This window comes from Osmerus eperlanus, chromosome 25, assembly GCF_963692335.1.
Source record: "Osmerus eperlanus chromosome 25, fOsmEpe2.1, whole genome shotgun sequence".
Classification (NCBI taxonomy): domain Eukaryota; kingdom Metazoa; phylum Chordata; class Actinopteri; order Osmeriformes; family Osmeridae; genus Osmerus; species Osmerus eperlanus.
Window position 1 is genome coordinate 9,237,076 of NC_085042.1, and position 24,258 is coordinate 9,261,333.

General features: G+C 46.7%; 1 protein-coding gene across 1 annotated transcript; it reads right to left on the minus strand.

The window, feature by feature from the left end:
* Nucleotides 1–1,932: 1,932 nt before the first annotated feature.
* On the minus strand, nt 1,933–15,587 carry cds1 (CDP-diacylglycerol synthase (phosphatidate cytidylyltransferase) 1). Its single transcript, XM_062451244.1, has 13 exons — nt 15,242–15,587; nt 8,190–8,338; nt 7,329–7,425; nt 7,078–7,175; nt 5,625–5,764; nt 5,142–5,200; nt 4,575–4,657; nt 4,092–4,179; nt 3,828–3,896; nt 3,497–3,649; nt 3,278–3,397; nt 2,730–2,833; nt 1,933–2,486 (listed from the first exon to the last, which is right to left on the minus strand). Exons 1-13 carry the CDS (start codon nt 15,305–15,307, stop codon nt 2,351–2,353), a joined length of 1,362 nt encoding a protein of 453 aa, XP_062307228.1. The 5' UTR covers nt 15,308–15,587; the 3' UTR covers nt 1,933–2,350.
* Nucleotides 15,588–24,258: the final 8,671 nt, after the last annotated feature.

The following is a 24,258-nucleotide window of genomic DNA, read 5'->3' on the forward strand; positions in this document are numbered from 1 at the left end:
ATATAGGCCTTTTTTTATTCATTACATCTCGGATCACAATAACTTAAACCACACAATAAGTTAGATCTAATTTAAACTACGACCTCATTTCAGTTCTAATATTCTCACGGATCCTCTCTGTGGTCTCTGCACTCTCCAACTCGCATATTTTGGTCAGGTTGGATTGTTTTAAGTGTGAAAGTGAAATATTCACGCTGTTGTCAAAACCTCTTGTGAGAGGAAGTGGATAAGCAGATCCACACTGAAACACCTATTAAACAATCCCAGGGAAAACACAAGTTTGTTGGGTCAGAGCTGGTCCCAAAATCCGATAAACTCCTCCGAAGTAGTACAATATACAGGGATGGGTAGCAACACATACATTTCTGGAGGAAATGCAATACCGTGTACTGCATTACCTTACAACAACCCGGGGAACCAAATCAGCACGCTCATCCCACTTCAGTTGATCCGCAGGTAAAAACATGACAAAAGAATGAACAGTACTTGGACCTAACAGGAAACTGACAGATGCACAGACAGGGAGGCTGTGGAACGTGACTCAAATCGCTGCTCCCGTCTCAAACTAACTCCAACACCCACCTACAGTCGACACGTGAGGACAGGGATTTATCCCGGAGAGGAAAATCAGACAGTGCTTTGGTAAACGTTTCTGGAAGGGTTTTGGATGGCTGGGTTCAAAGAACACTACACGGTTGTATAAATCTCAGTTGTTCCAGTGCTGCACAATGTACCACTATATCCAAAACGAATGTTTCAGCTAGTAACCCCTTTTTTTGTTCATTTTTTTCTTTACATTTATAAAAATGCTGTGCGGCTTTTGCGAGTGTGCTGTAGAATTCATCCGAACTCCAGTCCAACTTTAGAAACCCATTCCATAGTTCAATAGACTCAAATCGACACTTGCATTAAATATTGCCAAAAGACATAACTACCTGAATATATATACTTTATATAAGCTCTATATATATATATATATATATATATATAAACACAGAAAGATTATTTCATTATTTCTCACACCATGATAACAGCAATTGTTACCCCCAACAACCTTTAAATTACGTCCTACCCTTTTCAGAGCAATAGCACATACAAGCACTAAAATATAATCTATACTGGTAGACAAACATCGAACCTAATAATATCCTAACCATGGGAGTGGTTTACTCTTGATGTAGCTGAGAAGGATCCCAACTACAGTGCAACTAAAATCATTGGTTACCTAAAAGGAAGCACATTCTCTTTGAAGTCAAAGTTACCCCCCACACACACCCTTTAATCAGCAGCTGTTATCAAAACCATTCGACCCAAAATGGTTTTGTTCATGCTAGAATCTACAAATAACCTACCACCCTTTTTCTTGTTTTTTTTGCATATCATTTCTCATATCTTTAAAGTATATAGTATATTGTTGCTATTTAATAAAATTATTCTTATACTAGGTTTTTGTTGACCTGTAAATAAATATGATATATTTATTTACAGTAATACATTTTGAGATATGTAGACACACACAGTGTTAAATGTGCATTGGTGTGTGTTGTTGATGCTATAGTGCTGCATATCATGTCTAAATCCATGCCTACATTATTGCATGTATTTACTGCCACTAGTTAATCAAAACCTATAAACTATTTCACACCACAGGAAAGAGGGGAAAATTGCAATTTTTTCCCAGCAGTAACAACAGAACTGAAGAACATGCTTCATGTTTCAAAATATCTTCTTATTTTTCTGTTCTATGCTATAAAGTTAAGACCATTATAACCATTAAGAAGCAGCAAACTATAATAACAGTTCCTAGTGTGTTAAGTTGTGTTTTTCTCCTTCAAATACAACTTTCAGCACAAAGCATTCGTCCCAAAAAGTCCTTGCTGCAAATCTTCGAGGCTCCATTCAGCTCCAATCAGTGCAACACACGCGGTTCCCATGGAAACGCCCTGGTTACAGCCCCAGCGTTGATAATAAATCGTGTGCTTGAATCCATTTTGTTAGCGAAGACGTTTTTTTTTTCGTTTTTTTTCTTATCTTCTTCAGTGCCAGTGTCTTTAGAAAAGGTGCTGTCAGTTTGTTAAGCATGACAATTGTATAGTTGTTTTGTTATTGTGATTCTGAATGTGTGTGTGTGTCATGCAAGTCCAGGCTGAAGCGACTGACTTCTGATAAAGTGACACCTTGGTTCTTAGTTCACAGTAATGATGCTTGGAGGAAAATACGAAACCAGACAAGATAAGTAGGTGTGTTGGTGATGGATTCCCGGAAGAGGACAAAGATCAAACATGCGTCTGATCACTCACACACGCACTCTGCTCGTGCGCTCGCACACACACACACGCACAGAGGATGTTTACTGGGTCTCCAGGACAGCAGGGGGCAGCATGCCGCTGTCTCTCAGGTGAGAGCGCAGCGTGTTGAAGATGTTCAGCTGCTGTGCAGGCTGCAACACCAGCAGCTGCTGCAACACCTTGCTGGGGTTGGGCCCTCTGGAACACATAAAGGAAGTACGCTCCCATGAGTGTGTGTGATATGATGTGTGTGTGTGAGATAGACGTGTGTGTATAAGACGCTCTGGATAAGAGCGTCTGCTAAATGACTAAATGTAAATGTGTGTGATATTGTGTATGTGAGATATGAATTTTGAAAACAGCAAATCTGTCTCCCCCATACTTTCTATTACTAACACTATATTTAACGGCCCACATCCTCAGTCGAACCCAAGAACCTACCTGATGAAGCTGCCTATGTAAACATGCGTGAACGTGGCCATCAGATACTGGCAGTCGAAGCGGTCCATGATTCCTCCGTGACCAGGGATGGTGTCAGCAAAGTCCTGGGGGAGGGAAGAGAGATGACAGGGGAGTTGAACCCATCAGGAGGGGAGTTGAACCCATCAGGAGGGGAGTTGAACCCATCAGGAGGGGAGTTGAACCCATCAGGAGGGGGGTTGAACCCATCAGGAGGGGAGTTGAACCCATCAGGAGGGGAGTTGAACCCATCAGGAGGGGAGTTGAACCCATCAGGAGGGGAGTTGAACCCATCAGGAGGGGAGTTGAACCCATCAGGAGGGGAGTTGAACCCATCAGGAGGGGGGAGTTGAACCCATCAGGAGGGGGGTTAACACCAACAGAGATGCGTCGAGGAAAACCACAAGCAGGCGAAACTACAGCTGCTTGAACGTGTGTGTTTTAGGAAAAACGTTGGGTGGCATTTCTGCCTTTATTACTTCATGATGGACATGGTATGTTTTGCGTGGTTTTGAAGAGCGCCGTCTCACCTTGATCTTGAAGGCCCGTTTGAAGCCGCTGGCGAAGAAGCCCCCGAACGGGCCGATGAGCGAGCCGAAGGAGGACAGTGCCACGCTGTGGATCTGGTACGGGTACAGCTGCACCGTCTCCTGCAGGACAAACGCTCAATGTGTCAGAGGAGGAAACCATCCAGGTACAAGGGTTTGACAGGACATAAATAAGCTTGTGAGTGTACAAGCAGGACTGACCCATCCCAGGATGTTCTGAATCACGACAGGGAGGGTGTACTCCTGAATCACGAAGATGTCTGAGGGCTGGCAGTCCACCGCAAACCTGTTGGTCTCGCTGTTGTACTCCACCGGACACACAAAGTACTGGAACTGAGCCAGGAGATACGACAGCTGGAGAGAGACAAGACCACGTCAGGGACCAGGGCTCTCCACTCAACATCCCAGGCTCAGAGTTCAGTGGAAATAGCGCGGGTGAGATGCTACCACCACGTTACATCTGTTAAAGGGAAGGCCGGGTGAAAGAAAAAAGGAAAGGGAACATGGACTGGGACTTCAGCAGGCTACTCACAAGGAACCCAAACACCACTGTGGCGAAGAAGCCTCCGATGAATCCCTCCCACGTCTTCTTGGGAGAGAGCTGAGGAGAGCACACACACACACACAGGTTCCTCTCAGACCAAGCAGAGCAACACGTGACTCCGATGAACAACCAGGTCATGAGCTTCCTGCGGCTGTAGCACGCTTCACTGCCTCTCCTCCCCCCCTCCTCCCAATCCCCCCCTCCTCCTCCCTACTCCCCTCCTCCCCCCCCTGAGGGTAGGGGTTTGTTTACCTTAATCAGCGGAGTTCTACCAAAGAAGAATCCAAACAGGTAGGCCATGATGTCATTACAGATCACTATGGAGATGGGGACTATAAACCTGAAAAACAGGAAACAGATTGAATGCCTAGAGAAGCGTTTTAATTTTATTACACTACATCTTTCACTCGGCTGATTGTAAATAAACTTCCTGCTTGTGTTAGTCATTTTACTGAAATCACATTATTAAAAGAGTACAGTATAACAAACAAACTTATAGCAAGGAGGTACAAATACCCTGTAGTTATAAAGACAAATGACTACAGAAGACTAGTCAACAAGCTAACATTGTTAGGAGTGTTTACACCTGGATTAGTCCATTATCTATCCCTTAAAAAACCGGCTCAGCTTTCACAGAGACCCTGATTTTCCCAGCAAACCGCATCCAGACTCTAGTGTGTCATCGATACCACAAACAGGTTTCCCAAGTGTAACCCGTCCCCGGGTCCTGCTTACCATATCATCCCTTCAAACAGGTTCTGAATGACAAGGTGGGACTGAGTTACCACAATCAGCAAGGTCACGTGGGTCCAAGCAAACTGTAAAGGAGGAAGGAGGAATGTCACCAGGGCATCGCCTGGCCCCCCAGGGCACCGCCTGGCCCCCCAGGGCACCGCCTGGCCCCCCAGGGCACCGCCTGGCCCCCCAGGGCACCGCCTGCCCCCCAGGGCACCGCCTGCCCCCCAGGGCACCGCCTGCCCCCCCAGGGCACCGCCTGGCCCCCCCAGGGCACCGCCTGGCCCCCCAGGGGGATATGGAGGGAGCAGGAGGTATGGAGTGACAGGTGGGGCTTTACAGTAGGAGTATATATGTTGTATAGATGGTGTATGAGTTGTGTAAACACATATGGGGGTAGGACAGCCTTTTCTCAACCCTGGTCCTCGGGGCCCACTGTCCTGCATGTTCTAGATGTTTCCACGCTCCGACACACCTGGGACATTTGAGGCAGGTGTGTCGAAGCAGGGAAACATCTAGAACACGCGGGGGGGGGGGGGTCCGTGAGGTGGTGTGGCAGATACTCACCATGTAGAACTGCAGCCGATATTGCTTCTTCACTAGACTCAGAACGAACATGCAGAAACCTGCGGGGGAGAAGGAGGTGACGTCAGCTCAGGAATGCAGGGATGGTTTCAGATGAAATACAATGCAAATACTGCACTGTTACCATATTTAGGGGAGGATTTTATTGGACATTGTTTAAAGGTATTTCTTTGTTCCTTTCTGTCTAACAGCAGGTCAGAGAGGTTGAAACATGAACAGTTAACAGAGACTTACAGTCTTCCCACTACTGCTGTGATTAAATGGTGAGCAGCAATAAAAGTCACAAATTCTCTTCCTACGAGTCTGAAGACTTTGGCCAAAGAGCACTTCTGTAGTGTGAACATTGTATCTTACACACAGATTCACACACAGATTCACACACACACACACACACACACACACAGAGATAAACAGAGACACACACAGACACACACAGACACACAGACTGCAGTAGGCTGGACACACCTCCTAGGTACATGGCGAAGGAGATGAAGCGATGGTAGCGCACCAGGAACTGCAGCGGCTCCTCTCTCTGCACCAGCGCCCCAAAGTAGTCTGCCACCGTCTCCCCATAGAAGAAGTAGTTCACACACACCAGGAAGTACCTGAAGCAGGCGGGAAAACCACTCAGTTAAACATGAATGAATGAGTTTGTTTTGGCTTGCAGTGGGCAGTGTCTGTTGTGTTTGGATGGTGGTGGTGAGGGGGGTGGGGGGGGTTTGGAGGTCAAGCTGAGATTGAATTCCACTTCCAACACAGCACTGGCCTTTGCTCCAGGGCTGAGCGTAGCACGGCTGTGTGTGTAGAAATGTGTGTGTAAAGGTGGCTGGTACACACACACAAAGAAAGTGCAATTACGTATTCAGAGAATGACAGCGTTAAGTCAGCGTTTATATAGCGTTTATAGGGAGTCAGGTGGCTGAGCGGTGAGGGAAGCGGGCTAGTAATCTGAAGTTTGCCCGTTCGATTCCCGGCCGTGCCAATTGACATTGTGTCCTTGGGAAAGGCACTTCACCCTACTTGCCTCAGGGGGAATGTCCCTGTACTTACTGTAAGTCGCTCTGTATAAGAGCGTCTGCTAAATGAATACATGTAAATGTTATATAGACAGACAGAGCAGTAATGAAAGCAATGAAGAGAAGAAAAAGAGAGTCAAGTCACATGATTACAATATGTACATGTAACCTTTGGAGAGCTAGACCAGCCTCTCTCAACCGTGGGCCTCAGGACCCCCTGCCCTGCACCTTCTAGATGTTTCCCTGCGAGGTGAGCAGGTGTGCAGAGCATTAGAGTGTACAGGTGAGCAGGTGTGCAGAGCATTAGAGTGTACAGGTGTACAGGTGAGCAGGTGTGTAGAGCATTAGAGTGTACAGGTGAGCAGGTGTGCAGAGCATTAGAGTGTACAGGTGTACAGGTGAGCAGGTGTGTAGAGCATTAGAGTGTACAGGTGTACAGGTGAGCAGGTGTGCAGAGCATTAGAGTGTACAGGTGTACAGGTGAGCAGGTGTGTAGAGCATTAGAGTGTACAGGTGTACAGGTGAGCAGGTGTGTAGAGCATTAGAGTGTACAGGTGTACAGGTGAGCAGGTGTGTAGAGCATTAGAGTGTGCAGGTGTACAGGTGAGCAGGTGTGTAGAGCATTAGAGTGTGCAGGTGTACAGGTGAGCAGGTGTGTAGAGCATTAGAGTGTGCAGGTGTACAGGTGAGCAGGTGTGTAGAGCATTAGAGTGTACAGGTGAGCAGGTGAGCAGGTGTGTAGAGCATTAGAGTGTACAGGTGAGCAGGTGAGCAGGTGTGTAGAGCATTAGAGTGTGCAGGTGTACAGGTGAGCAGGTGTGTAGAGCATTAGAGTGTGCAGGTGTACAGGTGAGCAGGTGTGTAGAGCATTAGAGTGTACAGGTGAGCAGGTGAGCTCCTACCAGCTGAGGGTCCTGAACCAGGGCAGCTCGTAGGAGCGGTAGACTCTGTAACCGATGGTGATGATCTCCTGGAAACACTTGATCTGGATGCTCATCACCTGCATCAGGGAAACAACTCTGTGAAGAAGGCTACTGGAAAAGGGAGGGAGGGGGGTGCATGCACCCACTCAGTGGGTCAAATGTGTGTGTGTGTATGTGAGACCATATGTCTGTGCCCACATCAAAGGTGTGTGTGTGAGTGTGGTACATACCACAAATATAAGCATTATAGGTCCTAGGTAGATGATAAGGAAGAAGCCAGTTATCATCGCTAACGACAACACCCCTCGTATCCAATAATTCTTCCATCTGTAAACGGGAACAGAAACATTAACCATTTAATCCTACAAAATGAATAGCCTTTAATTACAATTACCAGTGTACACAGTTTACAGTATTAACACAAAACGTAAAAAAGGTTTTCACAGTGTGCAGTACCGATGCGAAAGGCCTCGGCCTGGTGTTACTGTCGGTCGGTATTTACTGGCTATAGGCCTGTCATTCCTGACTTGTGACACATATCCACACCCTGCAGAGCTGTTGTCAGAACGCGGCAGAGAACACAGGCTACAGAGTTGGGCAGTACAGCCCGGCTTAACTCTCTCTCCACGGCCCTGAGAGAAATCCTAGGCAGCTACATTTTGTGAATGTGAAAGTGCTGCATCATGAATAAAGACCTACTGCTCCTGTCCTGTTCTCTCCCCCTCCCCCTCATTCTCTTTCCATCTCTCCTCTCCCTCCATCTCTCCATCCATCCTTCCCTCTACGCCTCCCGCCCTCTCTACCTTTCTCCCTCCCTCCCTCCCTCCCTCTCTCCCTCTCTCCCTCTCTCCCTCTCTCCCTCTCTCCCTCTCTCTCTCTCTCTCTCTCTCTCTCTCTCTCTCTCTCTCTCTCTCTCTCTCTCTCTCTCTCTCTCTCTCTCTCTCTCTCCCCCCCTCCCTCCCTCCCTCTCCCCCTCCACCTCTCTCTCTCTCTCTCTCTCTCTCTCCCTCCACCTCTCTCTCTCCCTCCACCTCTCTCTCTTTCCCTCCACCTCTCTCTCTCTCTCTCTCTCTCTCTCTGTGTGTGTGTACCTGGGCGGCAGCCCCTCCAGAGCCTTGTTGAGACACTGAGGAGTGTTGTCTGTCGGGGGCGGAACGTCCTGAGAGTCTCCTTTAGAGTCTCCCTCACAGTCTCCCTCCGTGTCCCCCGCCAGGCCCAGCCTGTCCTCGCCATCAGCCTCCTGTGCGCACACACACACACACATCAACATACACACACACACATCAACATACACACACACACACACACACACACACATCAACATACACACACACGTCAACATACACACACACACACACACACACGTCAACATACACACACACGTCAACATACACACACACACACACACACGTCAACATACACACACACGTCAACATACACACACACGTCAACATACACACACACGTCAACATACACACCAGAGAAAAGCAGAGGAGAAAGAGAAGGTTCAACACAATGTGCAGTGAAGACATAATACAGAAGGCCGGCCAAGTACTGTGACCTAGTCAGGTCATTTAGACCCTGCTGGGAAGCACACCACTGTGTACGCTCTCAACTGAACTACGTTGAGCCTTACGAAACACACTCGGAACATGACACATCAGGCAGACATCTATCTAGCACATCCAACTTGCAAACCACTAAACAGTCATGAACACACCCTCACTGATAACTAGATTTGTGTTAAGAGATTTCAACCACACTCGTGTTAAGAGATTTCAACCACCAGTCCAGCCTTCTTCTGCCTCCTAAACCGCTCAGGTCACTACCGTGTCACTTCCTGTTGCTGTAGGTCAACACAGCCTTCAAGGCCCCGGGCCAGAGGACGCAAACGACAGGGTCAGGCAAATCTACTGACAGGCAAGAGTGGGGGAGCAGGAGGGGAAGAGAGCGGCAGCGTTCAGGAAGAGAGAGGGAGAGAGACAGAGACAGATAGATATAAAGAGAAAGACAGAGACATACAGAGAAAGATACACAGAAACAGAGAACAGGTGTAACCCTGTTCAGCTTTAGCTTGGCTGGGATCCAAGTGGAGCGATTCAGTCAGACGTCGACAAGTCATGTTTTTATTTGGTTTGGTTCAGTTTCAATCACATGTACGAGGAGGCAGGTGAGTTTAGCATGGCATGAACCACAACACAGTCTGGGCCCAGCACTGACGTGACCATCAACCTTTGTATTGAGGGATGGTGAAAGTAGATCCAGAATGTTCCGTAGCTTAGTCACAAAATTCAACAAGTGAATCCTACGTCTCTGATATTCCACATACAGGGCAGAACTGTGATGAAATCACACTACCTTCCCAGAGTGGGCAGGTGGAACAGCCCCGCCCCGCAGCAGATGGCTAGGCTAGCAGGCTAGGCTACACATTGACAGGTAAACAACTTAATTGTCATTTGGTAAATCTTTACTGTGGATATCGTCTCTGAGCGGAGTTGAACACTAGAGAGAACAGCAAGCTTGTACCAAGTCCAGCATAGCGTCTAGGAGAGTCATTCATTTGGAGTCAATTCAAACTGAATGACTCGACAAGTTCACAGACTAAAATTAGGGATGGGTAATGGGTTATGGTTCTTGTCTGAAATTAGCAGCCTATCATTTCCTGTATTGCCACTATGCCATTACATTCCAGCTGTAGATGTTCCATCTATAGCCTCGCTGGGTTTGGAGAGTACTACCAGAGGAGCACCATGGAAACTTAATAAAGGTTTAGTCAGGATAAATATGTTAAAGTGCTTTCTAAGCATCAGGGTAGATCACGTTTCAAACCAGAATTCTAAAGTGGTGATGGTGGATACTTCACTGTGTGGAAAGGCAGGGCGACAGAAAACATATTTAATATAAAAGGCATCACGGTGAGCCACGCGCCCCTTGCGCAGGTTTGAAACCCCCTGGGCAACCCTGACAGACCGCTGACGGCCAGCAAGCCGGTCTGTCGCCAGGAAGTGACCTCGCCGTGAGGTTAGCACGAGAGACAAGGTTCCCTCTGGACCGTTTTGGGAGGGTGGGGGATTTTTTGCATGCAGGGTGAAACTCGTAATGGGCTTACACACGTGTGCGAGCACACACACACACACATCATCAGAGATTAGGTTTCCTGTTGTGCGTCTGAAGGTGGTCTTTGGTATTTCTTCCCTTACATGGCATCCTCTCTAAACCCTCACTAAACATGGTGAAGACGGCCGGGGGTGGCCAGAGGGGTTATAAATAGAATCAGGGTCACGACCCCTACCCACAGGAGTAATTAGCCGGCCGTGCCGAGGTAATTGGGAGTGCGTGTGTGGGAGGGGGGGGCAGCGGGCGGGCGGGCTGCGTTCAGGTGAGGAGACGTAAGACTAGAGTCCTACTCAAGCATTAATGAGGGAGACACTGATAGTGACACTGCGTCAAACCAGCTGAGGAATTCTACTTTTTGAACCTACGAAGCCAAGAAACTTAATTCCAGGTTCTGGTATTAAGTGGTCCAAGGAACCTCTGTGAAGTCTACCACTGCTGGAGTGGACCTATAGGCCAGGCCCAGACAACCCAAGGCCCAGACAACCCAAGGCCCAGACAACCCAAGGCCCAAACAGCCCAAGGCCCAGACAGCCCAAGGCCCAGACAGCCCAAGGCCCAGACAGCCCAAGGCCCAGACAGCCCAAGGCCCAAGTGTCAAATTTATAATGGGTTTGCACACCTTTTATGGACCAAATATGCCTGGTCTTTAGAGAGCTTTCATGCTTGAATGGGTGTGGGCTAGTGCTGGTCTATGACACCATGAACATTTCAGAGAAGTCAGATTAAACACCGCAGGCTTGGTCAGGAGATTAGCCATCAGGCCAAGAAATGATCATTTGCACAGTCAAATGGTAGTCATGCCAAAGTGATTTGCAACTTCTGAGAACCTCACACGCACAAGGATGCCTAACATAAGGCCCATTTGAATCTAAAAACAAGCACTGGCTCATTTGTTGAACTCCACAATGAAAGTAGTCAGTAGTTGGAATCATAAGCAGTCGACAAAAGACAAAACATATAGGAGACATCAAAATGAAGATAAATCTCAGAGTCTACCTCCTACAGTCTGAGTGCTGCTGTTCAGTAACACTAAGCAGGTGCATGAAGGTCACTGGGTTGGACTGGGACCCAAAAAACGATCTAAGAATCAGGTTGGCACCCACCAACTCCCTGGCCTGACTATAATAATATCTGAGTGGATTCCACTGTGAGACACAGCACCTGAATATAAAATGCTACAAGAAATGTGTGGGGTCTAAGAAGCGACCAGATGTCTGAAAGAGAGGTGTGTTGATGTCAGCAGAGCATGGAACACAGAGATGCTAGACTAGCACTGCTCTGGTCCTCACAGGCTGACCAATACCTCTCTCCTCCTCCTCCTGTCCCCTCTTCTTCCTCCTCCTGTCCCCTCTTCCTCCTCCTCCTGTCCCCTCTTCTTCCTCCTCCTGTCCCCTCTTCCTCCTCCTCCTGTACCCTCTCCTGGCCAAGAAAGCTTTCTTTCCAGAGAGAGTGAGAAAGGATGTGTGTGTGTCGGAGAAAGAGAATGAGAAAGAGGAAAGGTAGAAAAAGAGGTAGAGAGGAGGTAGAGAGGGAGAGGTAAAGAAACAGAGGCAGAGAAGGAGAGAGAGATAGACGTAGGAGGGAGAGGTAGAGAAAGAGAGGTAGAGATAAACAGAGAGGTAGAGAGAGGGGGGAGGGGGATAAGCAGGGAGACCAGATGAGCTACTCAGTAAATGGGACTAGTGTAATCTTCATCCAGGAGGGAGGGGAACAACCTCAGTGTTAGTGTACGTGTCAGTTTGTGTGTGTGTGTGTGTGTGTGTATAGGCTTGTGTGTGTGTATAGGCTTGTGTGTGTGTATAGGCTTGTGTGTGTGTATAGGCTTGTGTGTGTGTGTGTGCATGCCTGAGTAAGTGCTACAACTACATGGTTTTAAGGACCACGTTGACAATTAATTCAGCAATAGACTCAAAGAGTTTAAGATGTTTGGAAGCCTCGAGTAAACAAACTGAGAGACTGTGCCATCAGATGGAGATTTGGTGAAAGTAGATATGGCTGTGTTCCCTATCTGATCTGATGTCTTGAACTACCACATGGTTACATCCAGGATGTGGTTTCCCCCAAGGTCATGTCGGTTTTAGATTAGCATCTTTTCTGCCCGCAGACATCAGCTGTTAAAAGGGGTGGACATTGACACAATAGACCTTAAGAATGTCTGTATAAATTCAGCGCATTGAGAACAATAGACAATCGGTGTCAGCACAGCCAAACCTCCACAACAGCCAACAAATGCTTGATAAATTGTTTCTGACTTTTGTTGTCTGTATGGAGGTCAGGGTGAAAGCTATTCTATCGACATGCATGCCTTTACTGGGGTGTAAGCCCCACACTGCTGGGTCACTGAGATAACTTGTTATATGTCAGATCAAATATATTAATAGCTGGTAGGACAGCAAAATCTAACTGTTTAGTACTGGTGTGAAGCAGGATATCACTACGATTCAGTACTGGGGTGAACCAGAAAAACACTGTTCAGGACTGGTTATGAAGCAGAAAATCCCTTGAGGAGGAATAATCTTTTGTGCTTACTTGGCAGGTTGTTTCATAGTGACAAGAATTAGCCTAATTAATATGAAAGCTCTCTCCAAATATAGTACTGCTCCCCAAACAGGATTCAAGTCCTCAACTCTCAAGCATTAGGCTACACTGGGTGCATAAAGTTATATTTCCTGCCCCTGGCCCAACACCCTTGATAAACACACAGTTGCTGTGGTTACCTGAAGGGGAATCAGCAGGAAAAATCAGAGGTCAACAGGAGCCATGGTGATCCACTTGTGGTCATGACAACCGACAACAGTGACTGGACAGTGTGATACCCAGGATGAAAGAGGCTGCATACAGTAATTAATGTAAACAACGTCTGACCTTGGGGATGAAACTGTAGAGGGCGAGGGGGCGACTGTGTGACTGTTTGTGTGCGTGCTTGGCCTTTCATTGGGGAGGGATTCTACGCTGTCATGTCTTTCAGTGGGTATTTCTTTCATCAAGAGATTTGTCTGTTCTCAAAACCAAACTAAATTCTCTCCTGCGTCAACATCAACTGTGTGACTGTTCCTTTGCAAATTCCCGTGAACAAATACGTGTTGTACAGGAGGCGCATGGATAGCTTGGCGCTAATATTAAGACTTCGGTCATGCATGGTAGCATAGCATCTTGATAAAAGCCTGCTACTGCTGTAGTATGTAGGCTAGCATCTGTGCGTCACTGTGTCCTGGTGACTGATGATTCCACTGACTCAGATTAGAGAGGTCCATCTATTTCGTTTGACGCAGGGTCGCTGGGTGCCGCTTTAAATCATTTTTAAACTGGCTGGGGCTCTTTTCAACCGCGAAGTATCGACCCCTCGCACACCGTCTTGGGGGCTTCCGATAAAACCCCAATTAAGAGGTCAGGCAAAGAGCACAATGTTATACACAGTGAAAGTTATGGACATTTTCCTGATTTGTGGATTTACCATTTCATTACCAGCAAGCTGAATGTGTATGTGTATATGTAGTGTGTTATCAGTTCGAGTGATTATGGCTAATCTTGCACAACAGGCTTTATCTCCTTAGACCTGGTGATCGATTGGTCTCGACACAACCAAACCAGAGGCATGGGTTGTAGGCAGAGAGGTCAGAGCGAGTATGAACACTATTATTAAACGCTAACACTTGAATATAGACACCTACAAAAGCGGCAGGTGTGAAATTAGTTTTTATACAGTTACAATTTAGGTTGATGAGGGGATATGCCAGTAAGGATAATTAATATGACATCGGCGGGGACACTGAGCCATAAATACACCCGTGTTCCCCAGCGATTGGTAGCCTACTGTAGGAAGTACACCCCACGTTAACGTTCTGACTGTAGCGAGCTTCAGTTATTGAGATCGTTTGTTTCGATGTCAGTTCGAACTGTCCAACTACTTTTGCATCTATTCTTTGGCACAATCTCGAAGCCATTTTGCAAATGGAAAATAACAGTTTGGTGTTTTGATGAGTGATGGTGATTTGGTGTGTCTTTGTTGACAGCCCTATGTTACCAGGGATCCTTTCTGGGTTGGAATGCACAGGAAACCATTGACCTATGATACAAATCATCCAGGGAACTATGGACTATGGGTTAAGTGAGTCATCGTGGAAGTAGAGGGCGTTATAGTAGGTCAACACTAAAGATAAGATATATTAAGAGCTGTCTTCAGCATAAGCTGTTTTACTGTAAATCAAACATGTAGCTAGCCTAAACCTAGATTATAATATTATTAGTACAGCCACATATCACACTGTTTCCATTTGTAGACATGTTTACCAACTACGCGACGCAACGCAAAAAAATTGTTGCACAATGGTGCGGCGGGGTGATGCTTTGGTAAACATGACTACAGCAGGGACTATACATTGCGCACACGTCGTGAAGAAATCTACCACACTGATCAGTGTTTCTCACTTAAAATGTACCAAGATCCTGCTTGAATTCTTGTTGCAACATAAATGTGTTTATTGCTACTAGTAACGTTGAGAAAACCACTTGTTACTAATAAGTCACTGAATCGCTTCTAGCTATAATACTGTCAAATGATATATTAACTGACTGGTCTAGCTTGGCAATACCTTGGTTCCATGGTATGAGCACTGTGACGGCACATCGATGTCTAGGACAAATCTAAAAGCTAATCCAGGCTAGCTAATGCGTTAACAACTAGCTCGGTAACACAAACCCACACATTCATTGGCGTTGGCTAGGTACCTAGCTAACGTAGCCAATTAGCAAGCTAGTTGGCATATTAGCGTGAGATGATTCATGAAAATATGTTCCAGCTCACAAATAGGGGAAATGTTCAACGTTATTCGCAGCTTTACTTTCTGATGGCTAGCAAACGGACTTTCTAGCTGGCTAGACCCTAATAGCCTGCTAGCTAGCTAATAAGCTACCTAGCTAATTAGCCCGTCAGCTGAGCGGGTGCTGTTGTGTGCATTTCACGCACGAACGCATGAGATTATATCAAATTAAAATGTTTGTCATTAAGCAAACTTGTCATTTGTACCTTGTCACTGGTGTTATCTGTACTGTCGGGGTCTCCGCCACCTCCTCGCCTTCTTAGCTCCGTCATGTCTTCGTTTTATTTTAATCGCAATACATAAGGTAACAACAGACGAGCTTCAAAATAAATGTCACTGTCCTCGTAATCCTTTTAAGATATTCTTCTGCCTCGAAAGGACAAACAGTCTTCTAGTAAGCACCTATACTAGATGCTCAACGTGGTGACTGGACACATTATCCTGTTTCGACAATCCTCATTCGAAATACGTGCAATGTGCATTTGTTTATAACACTGCAATTCTCCCCGTGTGCTGCTGCTGGTAGCTACCGAAGCCAACTGCTGTAGTCATCCGCCCCCCCCGCCGGTGATTGTCTGGTCTCTAGCGTGAAATCACGAGCTCTGCCGGTCGCCTACCGCTAGTGCTATAGAAACCTCAGATAGTAGTACCAAAAGCATTGGTCTGCTCGGTGTAAATAGGCGATTCTTGGCGATTCGAAAAGGGTGTTTAATCCCGGTTGCAGAATATGTTGGCTAGGCCAATGTGGTGTAAATTGGACTCCGTCAACTTGTCAATTTCTTAATGTTTGCAGGGATGGTTTTACTCTGAGGGCATGAACTGTTGAAATGACCAAAAAATTATTGGCCATTGTAGGAAACAAAAGCCTCCTACATATTTTGGTACTGGACTGTTAACGCCATATTCTGCTGATATTTCTTGAGGTAAAACATGTGGCCCTTAGGCCTACAAGTCTGTCTAACTTGCATTGACACCAGCAGCCTTCATTTCCTTGATGATTTAATTGAGATTATCATAAATGAAGTCTGGTGTAATTTTTTTTAATTAATGTTTTATCAGCTAGCTTTGTCATGTCAGGATAGGGCATGATGTGTGTTTTTTGAAACGTAGGCTACCACTAGAGCAGCAATTCCCAACTTGTGGGCCGCGGCCCACTAGTGGTCCGCTAGGGTAATACAGGTGGCCGCCAAACCAATAAAAACTGCAAATGCAAATATTTTTTCAACACACTAGAGGGTGCCATTTACTCAAAGATTAGGTTAACCGAATGAACGCACTTGATTAGTTTTATGTTCAAATTAAGGCATCTGTGTTTTCTATCACCCAATTTATTTACTCAATTGAAGGAAATCGTTTTTATTTTTACATTGCTTTTATTTTTCCTGTTTCTTCTGTTCTACTGTTTCTATTGTCTTATTTACCTTTAGTTTTCTATTCATCCTCTAACCTTTTTCATTCCCCAATTATCTCCTCAGAACCCCCCTCCCTTCTATCATAGTTTCTTCCCTTCTTTCTCTGCCTGCACTACTACACTCCCCTCATCTCTCCTTTCTCTCATCTCCTATTTCCTCCTGCCCTCTCCCCTCCCCTCCGCCTCCCCTCCCCTCCTCCTGCCCTCTCCCCTCCCCTCCGCCTCCCCTCCCCTCCTCCTGCCCTCTCTCCTCCCCTCCCCTCATCCACTGTGGTGGCTGTGCCCCTTGTCACCTCAGCAGCTGAAGCAATCCCAGGTGAGATGCTGTTAGCTGGACCCATCTGTAAAGGCAAGGCCCTGAGGCGAGTCTGGATCAAGCCCATTCCAGATCACACAGCCCGGGGGGAGAGCAGCTGCAAGGCCTGGTAATGACCACCACCAGCTCAACCCACATACTGTTTACACAATCCACTGTCGCTCACTTTACACACACCTACACGCACGCATACTCTTTGCTTTTTCCCCTTCAACTCACCCCCACAACACTAACACACCTGACATCATCCAGGTCCTTTCCCTTAATACATTTTGACAGGAGCAACGAGTGCCATCACAACCCATGCTGTCTCAATTTGAGCTTCATCACCTTGCCGTAATAACCTCGGTCACATCCGCCAGGTTAAATGATTATGGCCCCTTCCTTCCCTGACTGAAGGAGAGGGGAGAGGGTCGACGCGCTGAGCAGAAGCGCTCTCTATCAAATTGGACGAGATAGAAAATGACAGTTGTTAATAGCGAGGTGTCTCAGTTTGAAATATAGAAGTAGTCATGTTTTGGCGGGCTAATCTAAAGGCAGGCCGAAGGCGAGGCTTCAGTTGAACATTTCAAAGTGCAAGACAAGGACTATTATTTCATCTTTCATCTTCACATTTGCGATTCTGGTCTCTCCACATCGAATCTGGTCAACAGGAAGTAGACATTTTTGTAGGATAGCCAGAAAGGTTGCACTCATAAAAAAACAATAGCGACAAAGTGACAAAGCAAAGTCTACAGTCCACACCCTTATGGATGTGTGTCCCATCCCTTTTTCATTTAAATTCAGTTTGAAAAAAACTGAAAAGATTACTCCGGACCGGCAAATCTGACCTTTACTTTAAATCTGCCGAGTCAGCAGTCTGATGCCAGGAGTTTGAACAGCGGGTGTGTTATCGATGAGTGTGTGTTTGTCGCAATGGAGGTCACTTCATTTGTACCCGGTGTGTGTCGTGTCTACCCGCATCAGTGGTGTAAGGTACCGACAGCTCTGTCCAAACGGTGTAACGGATTGTTCACTGTTGGCAGAGGATGGGATTGCTCTTTTAATCAAACCTGGGTCAGCAACTTGTCTGTGTTGGTAGATAGGACTTTTCTTTCCCTATCACAACATGGCCTTTAACAATCTGTCTTTTAGTTTGGCAGATTAGACAAGAATATGTTCTGGTTGTGTCCACTTTATTTGTCGGTATATCAAGACATGACTAATTACATTTTTCTGTAGGGTTAGGAGTTCCTGCATAGGCTATTGTCACGTAATCCAGGTATACTCACAGTCATCCATGAAAAACACCATTATGCATGTACTGTTTTAGAAATTATAGATCTGTTAAAGGGAGAATAATCCCATCTGACAGTCACATTTCATGTTAATTTATCAACAAGGTAGAAAAAAGGTAGCTGGATGCAATCAGTCTTAGCCTATCAGACTCTTTCAGCATTTTACCAACTTGAACCTTAACAGGAAGACCTTCATTAAAACGAAATTCATCGCACACAGCACGTTTAAGGTTGGTCCGACTGGAAAGGTAAATAGAGCAGCCGTGAAACTTGACCCGAGAAGACCTCATTACCCAGGTGTCCCTGCCCAGTGAAAGGGAGAAGGGAGATTTTCGTTTCTTTATTCAAGCCTGATTGCAGCCATCCGATGGGAGAGGATGATTTTGATTGACGTGACTGGGATGAGAACGTGTTGAGTTATAGTAAGATCCTGAGAGATTGGATATTTGACGTGTCTTCAGCTGTAGAGGGGGATAGCGGTATTTACACTTGCGTGTGTGTGTGCTTGGTTGTGTTCCTGAGTGTGTGTACACATACATTTATCCACTGTGTGTTTCACTCAATACATTTAGGATGCCGTGTCTAACAGTGTCCTCTATCTAATAATAGAAAGAGTTCATACAACGTATCTCTGCCGAACGTTTTAGTGTGGCGCTCTTTGTTTATACGATAGTTGCGTGTTTGACTGCTATAACCCGATTTAGTGTATAGATTAGCGTATCAGAAATAGTCCCAATTCCACATCTATGGATTATTATTATAACTAGGTTGGGGTTGTATGCTCTAATCCTACCAAGGTCGTTGGTGTGTTCCTCTAGTGCAATTAACACAAACCAAGAACCCATTATTGTGGATCAAGTGACATTTATCTAGATGAATTTTCTCCGTTAGATGGACTGAGCTTTATTGCTTATCAGGGGGGATGAAATTAATGTGTCCATAGGCTGCACGATCTTATCGCCATTACTTTGTGTGTGTGTGCATGTGTGTGTTGGTTTGGAACGGATTCCAGTAGTCCTATTCCTGTATCAGTTATTGCATGCACACGTTTTATACATGAGCACATATCTATATGTTGCATCAAATGGGCCTGATGGCAAATGCGCACACACACACAGAGTTCACAGAGTTCAGAGTGCAGAGTTCACTGGCCCCGTCACGGAGAGGGAGAGATGAGGAGAGGCAAGTCTACATCCCTTTGACTTCTCTTCTAATCTGTAATTTGCAGATTAGAAGAGAATGGCTCTCATGCTCTTTAATCTCGACGTGACTCGAGTGCTGGTAAGTGCAGGAAGGGAGGCGGTGTGTGTGTGTGTGTGTGTGTGAGTGAGTGACAGGTACAAGATTGGGTTCAAACTAACAAACTTGTAAAGACACTGAACACAGATAGCACATCTACTCTATACTGTATATATAGAACACATACTACATAGAATATACTAGAAGTATATCCTTGTGCATACAGTAGCACAGGATGGTTCTGATGGACCAGTCCACCTCACGGCCAGTACCAGGGGACACAGTCATCCTCGCAGATGAGGCTGGGAGGCTGGAAGGGATGACAGGATCAGGGTGGGGAATCAGCCTGTTCTGCTCAAAGAGCATTATTATGTTTACTGGTTTAATCAGGGGTCCCCTCGCGTGAGTGGGAAGACCCTTTAGTTAAGAGGATAGGCGTTGTGTAGATGGAAAATAAAATCTCCTTTGGGTTTGTGTTGCTAAGAGCAAGTTCTTAAAATAGCCAAGCGAAGGAGTGTTTCTGACGGAAGCAGGTAGTGAGTTTACAGGTAATCTGCTCCTCAAAAACTGTTGTTGAAGTCTCCTTCTCTTTCTCTCTGTGTGTCTCGGGGGAGAATGTTGTGTCTGTCAGTTTGACTTTGGCCGCCCCCCCGGTGAATGTGCTGCCGTGGCGACGGGGTGATTGATGAGGTCGGAGGCTGTCGTTCTGTGACTGGCACAAAACCAGCACTGCTGTTCTGGAGAGCAAACCACACACACACACGTGCACACACATGCATGTGCACACACACACATACACACACTGCTTCTGTACTCAACAGCCCGTCACATCCTGTGTTCATCTCCTCATTGTGCCTCCTCATTTCCCGTCCTCTTGTTGTTCTCTCGAGGTTTCCTGCGTTCAGGCAGTGACACAGCAGACCAACACCAGGTGGGATGAGGGGAGTGATGAGCCTCGGAGTGAGACTTAAAGCAGCAGGAAGATTCGATCAGAGATGTTGAATCGTTTGCGGAGAGACGCCATCTCTCATCCTTCACTGGAAGAGCACAGCTGAGCTGTCAACGACACACACATCCCTCAGGTCTTACAGTCAGGCCCAGAGGCAAAAACATCCCTCAGGTTTTACAGTCAGGCCCAGAGGCAAAAACATCCAAAAGTTGTCTGATACACGCTGTAGACTATATGTAAACTGTCTCTAAATGGTAAGATTATCATGAATTGCAAAATGTATTTTATGTTTCACCCAACCACATTTAAATGCCATATATACATGGCACAGCTATGCCCCCTGAATCTCAGTCAATAAGTTGTGTGTGTGTGTGTCATTTATTCAGCATGACCTGCAGGCTTGATGGCAAACACTGACGTGCCAGGTAATCGCTATGGCAACGTCCCAACAGCTGTGTCACAGTCCGTGGAGAACCCGTGTGTGTGTACCCCTGTGTGAGTTTGTGTGTGTAGTATCCCTGTGTGAGTATGTGTGTGTGTACCCCTGTGTGAATGTGTGTGTAGTACCTCTAGGATTGTCACTCTCCAGGTAAAAAAAAACCTGGGGGATTCCAGTTTGCTTCATTGAATTGCGATTCCATTTCTGTCTTGAAAATTGTCAATTTTCTGCAAGGACTTGCAATCCAGCAATGGAATTTAAATTTAACGCTGTCTAGATGAAAATTTCATGGAATGGGAATGAAGCCAATCCTGCTCGGTTATGAGTTCTGGGTTGGACGTTTAGTTCAGCAAGAGCCAGAGTTCTTCCTCTTGTATTTCATTGCTGTCCACTTCCACATGTTATAGTATCCTGTTATAGTATGCAGTGTGTGTGTCTGTATGTGTGTCTGTGTGTGTGTCTATGTGTGTGTCAGTGTGTGTGTGTGTGTGTGTGTGTCGTATTCTTCCGTCAGCTTGTCGCCTCAGACCCAGCTGTCTGTCTGACGTCTGGTTTGATTTGACATCCTGCAGCGGAACACACCATCTGAGCCTGAAACCACACACTCACACACACACACTCACACACACCACCACCACTACCACTGCCTAGAGAGAGAGAGAGAGAGAGAGAGAGAGAGAGAGAGAGAGAGAGAGAGAGAGAGAGAGAGAGGAGCAAGTGCACCACTGTCTGTGTGAATTAGAGCTCATTTGCTAATGGACCGGCCCTTGCTAGCTGGCTGAGGGATAAATCAGCCCACTGTTGCTGCAGTGCGTCGGGCCAGGGGTGAGCAGGTCCAGGCGGGATTGGCTTCCCTGGGTACCTGGCTGGCTGGCTGGCTGGCTGGCTGGTAGGATGGATGGATGGCTGGCTGGCTGGTAGGATGGATGGCTGGCTGGCTGGTAGGATGGATGGCTGGATAACTTGCTGGCTGAATAACTGGCTGGCTGGCTGGATAACTGGCTGGCTGGATAGGGTGATGAGGAAGGGGGGTTATGGGGCCCGATGATGAAGTGACAGTTTGGCACGTTGAGCTGTCGCCTTCAGTCTGGGAAAAAAGCTAAGAAAAATGCCGCCCTGCACTTTTAATGGCACGGTTTTTGCTGCAACATTAAGCAGCCACTGCAGGGGAGAGGAAGGAGAGGGGGAGTGTGTGTGTGTGTGCGTGTGTCACACAGTGCACAAAAACGCAATGAGAAAAATAGTGCCTTACAGTCCAAGAACACATACAGCTTTCCCCAACACAATTTTTTTTACAGTATTTGCATTAACATGATTATCTCTGTGCTAATACCCAATCCTCACTCCTGCAACTGCAAAGAGAGTGTGTGTGTGTGTGTGTGTGTGTGTGTGTGTGTGTGTGTGTGTGTGAATGCACGTGTGAGTTCCTGCATATGTTTCTGTTTGTTATACACGTTAATCTTTCTACCCCACATGGTGTCTGCCATGTGGGGTGCCAAAGCGCTCTCTCGATCTTCAGGGCCTTCGCACCCTCACAGCTGTGACAGGGCTGAGTTCCGAACCCAACGCATCAATTTGTCATTAAACAGCATGATTAAAATATCTTGGAACAGCGTGATATGAGCGATGGTCTCCGCTGATACGAGGAGATTCTGTTCATCGTGGTGTTTCTGAGTGGCTGTGTGTTCCAGCAAGGTCTGCTCTCTTGGTCGCTTCGGCGGTGCGGTGACGGAGGGTAACAATGAGGACGGTTCAATAGTTTCAGAATTGAGTAATTAGGTTTTAGGTGTGCATGTGTTTGTGTGTGTTTGTGTGTGTCCACGGGGGCAGGTGATTATAGAGGGGCAGCAGGTGCAACAGCAGGTAGTCATTCGCATCAAAGTCTCACACACACACACACACACACATCTGGTATTGCAGTACACACAAGCACACCACATATCCCTGGCATCTACCGTGGATATGAAAGCAAGTATCTGCTTATACACAGAACCGAACAGCAAATATATCTAGCCTGTAAGCACTTCTTTGCTGGTCTCTGCAGTGTTCTCAAAGACATGGGTAAACCCGTTTACAATGATCTTAAAGGCCTGACTGTGTGTTGTTTGAACTGCCTTTATCTGCCCAAGATGAAGGAGAACCAGCTTGTTACAACTGCAGATGCAAAGTTTAATATCTGTACAGAACTGCCTAGGATCTGCTGTTGTGCTGACCAAACACCATACACTTACAGATCACACATACAATGGGAAACAGGAAAGATAACTATCCTTTAGTTGTTTTATGGACACAATAAACAATCGCAAAAGGTTGTTAATGCTTTTAAAGGGTGTTTAAGATGTCTTCAACTTCAACAAGATACAATCGCTGGTGGTGGAAATTTAAAAACTGGTCGAGCCCTGTAAGAGAAAGCTCCAGTGAGAACTGCATCCCTTTTAACAACCTTCGATACATTCCCCTCAGCTTAGTGAAGACAAGGAATTAAGGATCTAAAAAAAGAACCACTTTAGGGTATTGAAAGTCACACACGGCACCCTCTCACCTCCCCACCGACCACACGGAACCCTCTCACCTCCCCACCGACCACACGGAACCCTCTCACCTCCCCACTGACCACACGGCACCCTCTCACCTCCCCACTGACCACACGGCACCCTCTCACCTCCCCACTGACCACACGGCACCCTCTCACCTCCCCACTGACCACACAGAACCCTCTCACCTCCCCACTGACCACACAGAACCCTCTCACCTCCCCACCGACCACACGGCACCCTCTCACCTCCCCACTGACCACACGGAACCCTCTCACCTCCCCACTGACCACACGGCACCCTCTCACCTCCCCACTGACCACACGGCACCCTCTCACCTCCCCACTGACCACACGGCACGCTCTCACCTCCCCACTGACCACACAGAACCCTCTCACCTTCCCACTGACCAAACAACAAACAACAAGACAGTTTTTTCTTTCTTTTTCTTTCTTATTAAATCAGTCAGTCGTTTTCTCAGTGCATTTTCAAACTTAATGTTCTGTAAACGTTTTAGAGTTCTGCACGCTACAAGTCTTTCTATGTTATTTACAATAAAAACCAAACGTTTTATTGTAAATAATCCTACACACACTATTCACCACTCAATCAAAACAAACCATCGGACAATCAACTCACTCATCGCACCCTCCTCTCCCTAGGAATTAACTATTTATTGGAAAGCCAGGGAGTTGGTGGAGACAATAATCTCTAAATCCCAAACCCCCCCGGAATCTGGATTACAGCCCCTTCCCCCTCCCTCTATGTAAACGGGATTAGCGATGACTATACCTTCACTAGGCGTCTCTTCTGATGGACAGACCCAGGGAGGTGGGCACTGGTTGCTGTGTGAAGTCATACAGGAAACAACCTGGGTCGGAATTGAACCGGGGACCCATGAACTGAGGCCGTAGCCCCCTGGACTGAGGCCTTAGCCCCGTGCTCATACCCAGTGAGCCACTGGGGCGATACAAAAATGACAAAATGTTTTAGACTGAAACGTTTTGTTTCATCCCCTATCCCCCCCATCATATCATGTAGCCTACAGTCTCTGTCAA

Excerpts from the sequence above, each read along its gene's own strand:
- cds1 (XM_062451244.1), bottom strand. The coding sequence starts at position 15,307 with ATGACGGAGCTAAGAAGGCGAGGAGGTGGCGGAGACCCCGACAGTACA. Across the intron at positions 8,339-15,241 it reads CAGATAACACCAGTGACAAG|GAGGCTGATGGCGAGGACAG; the intron begins GTACAAATGACA and ends GTGTGCGCACAG. Across the intron at positions 2,487-2,729 it reads TACATAGGCAGCTTCATCAG|AGGGCCCAACCCCAGCAAGG; the intron begins GTAGGTTCTTGG and ends TATGTGTTCCAG.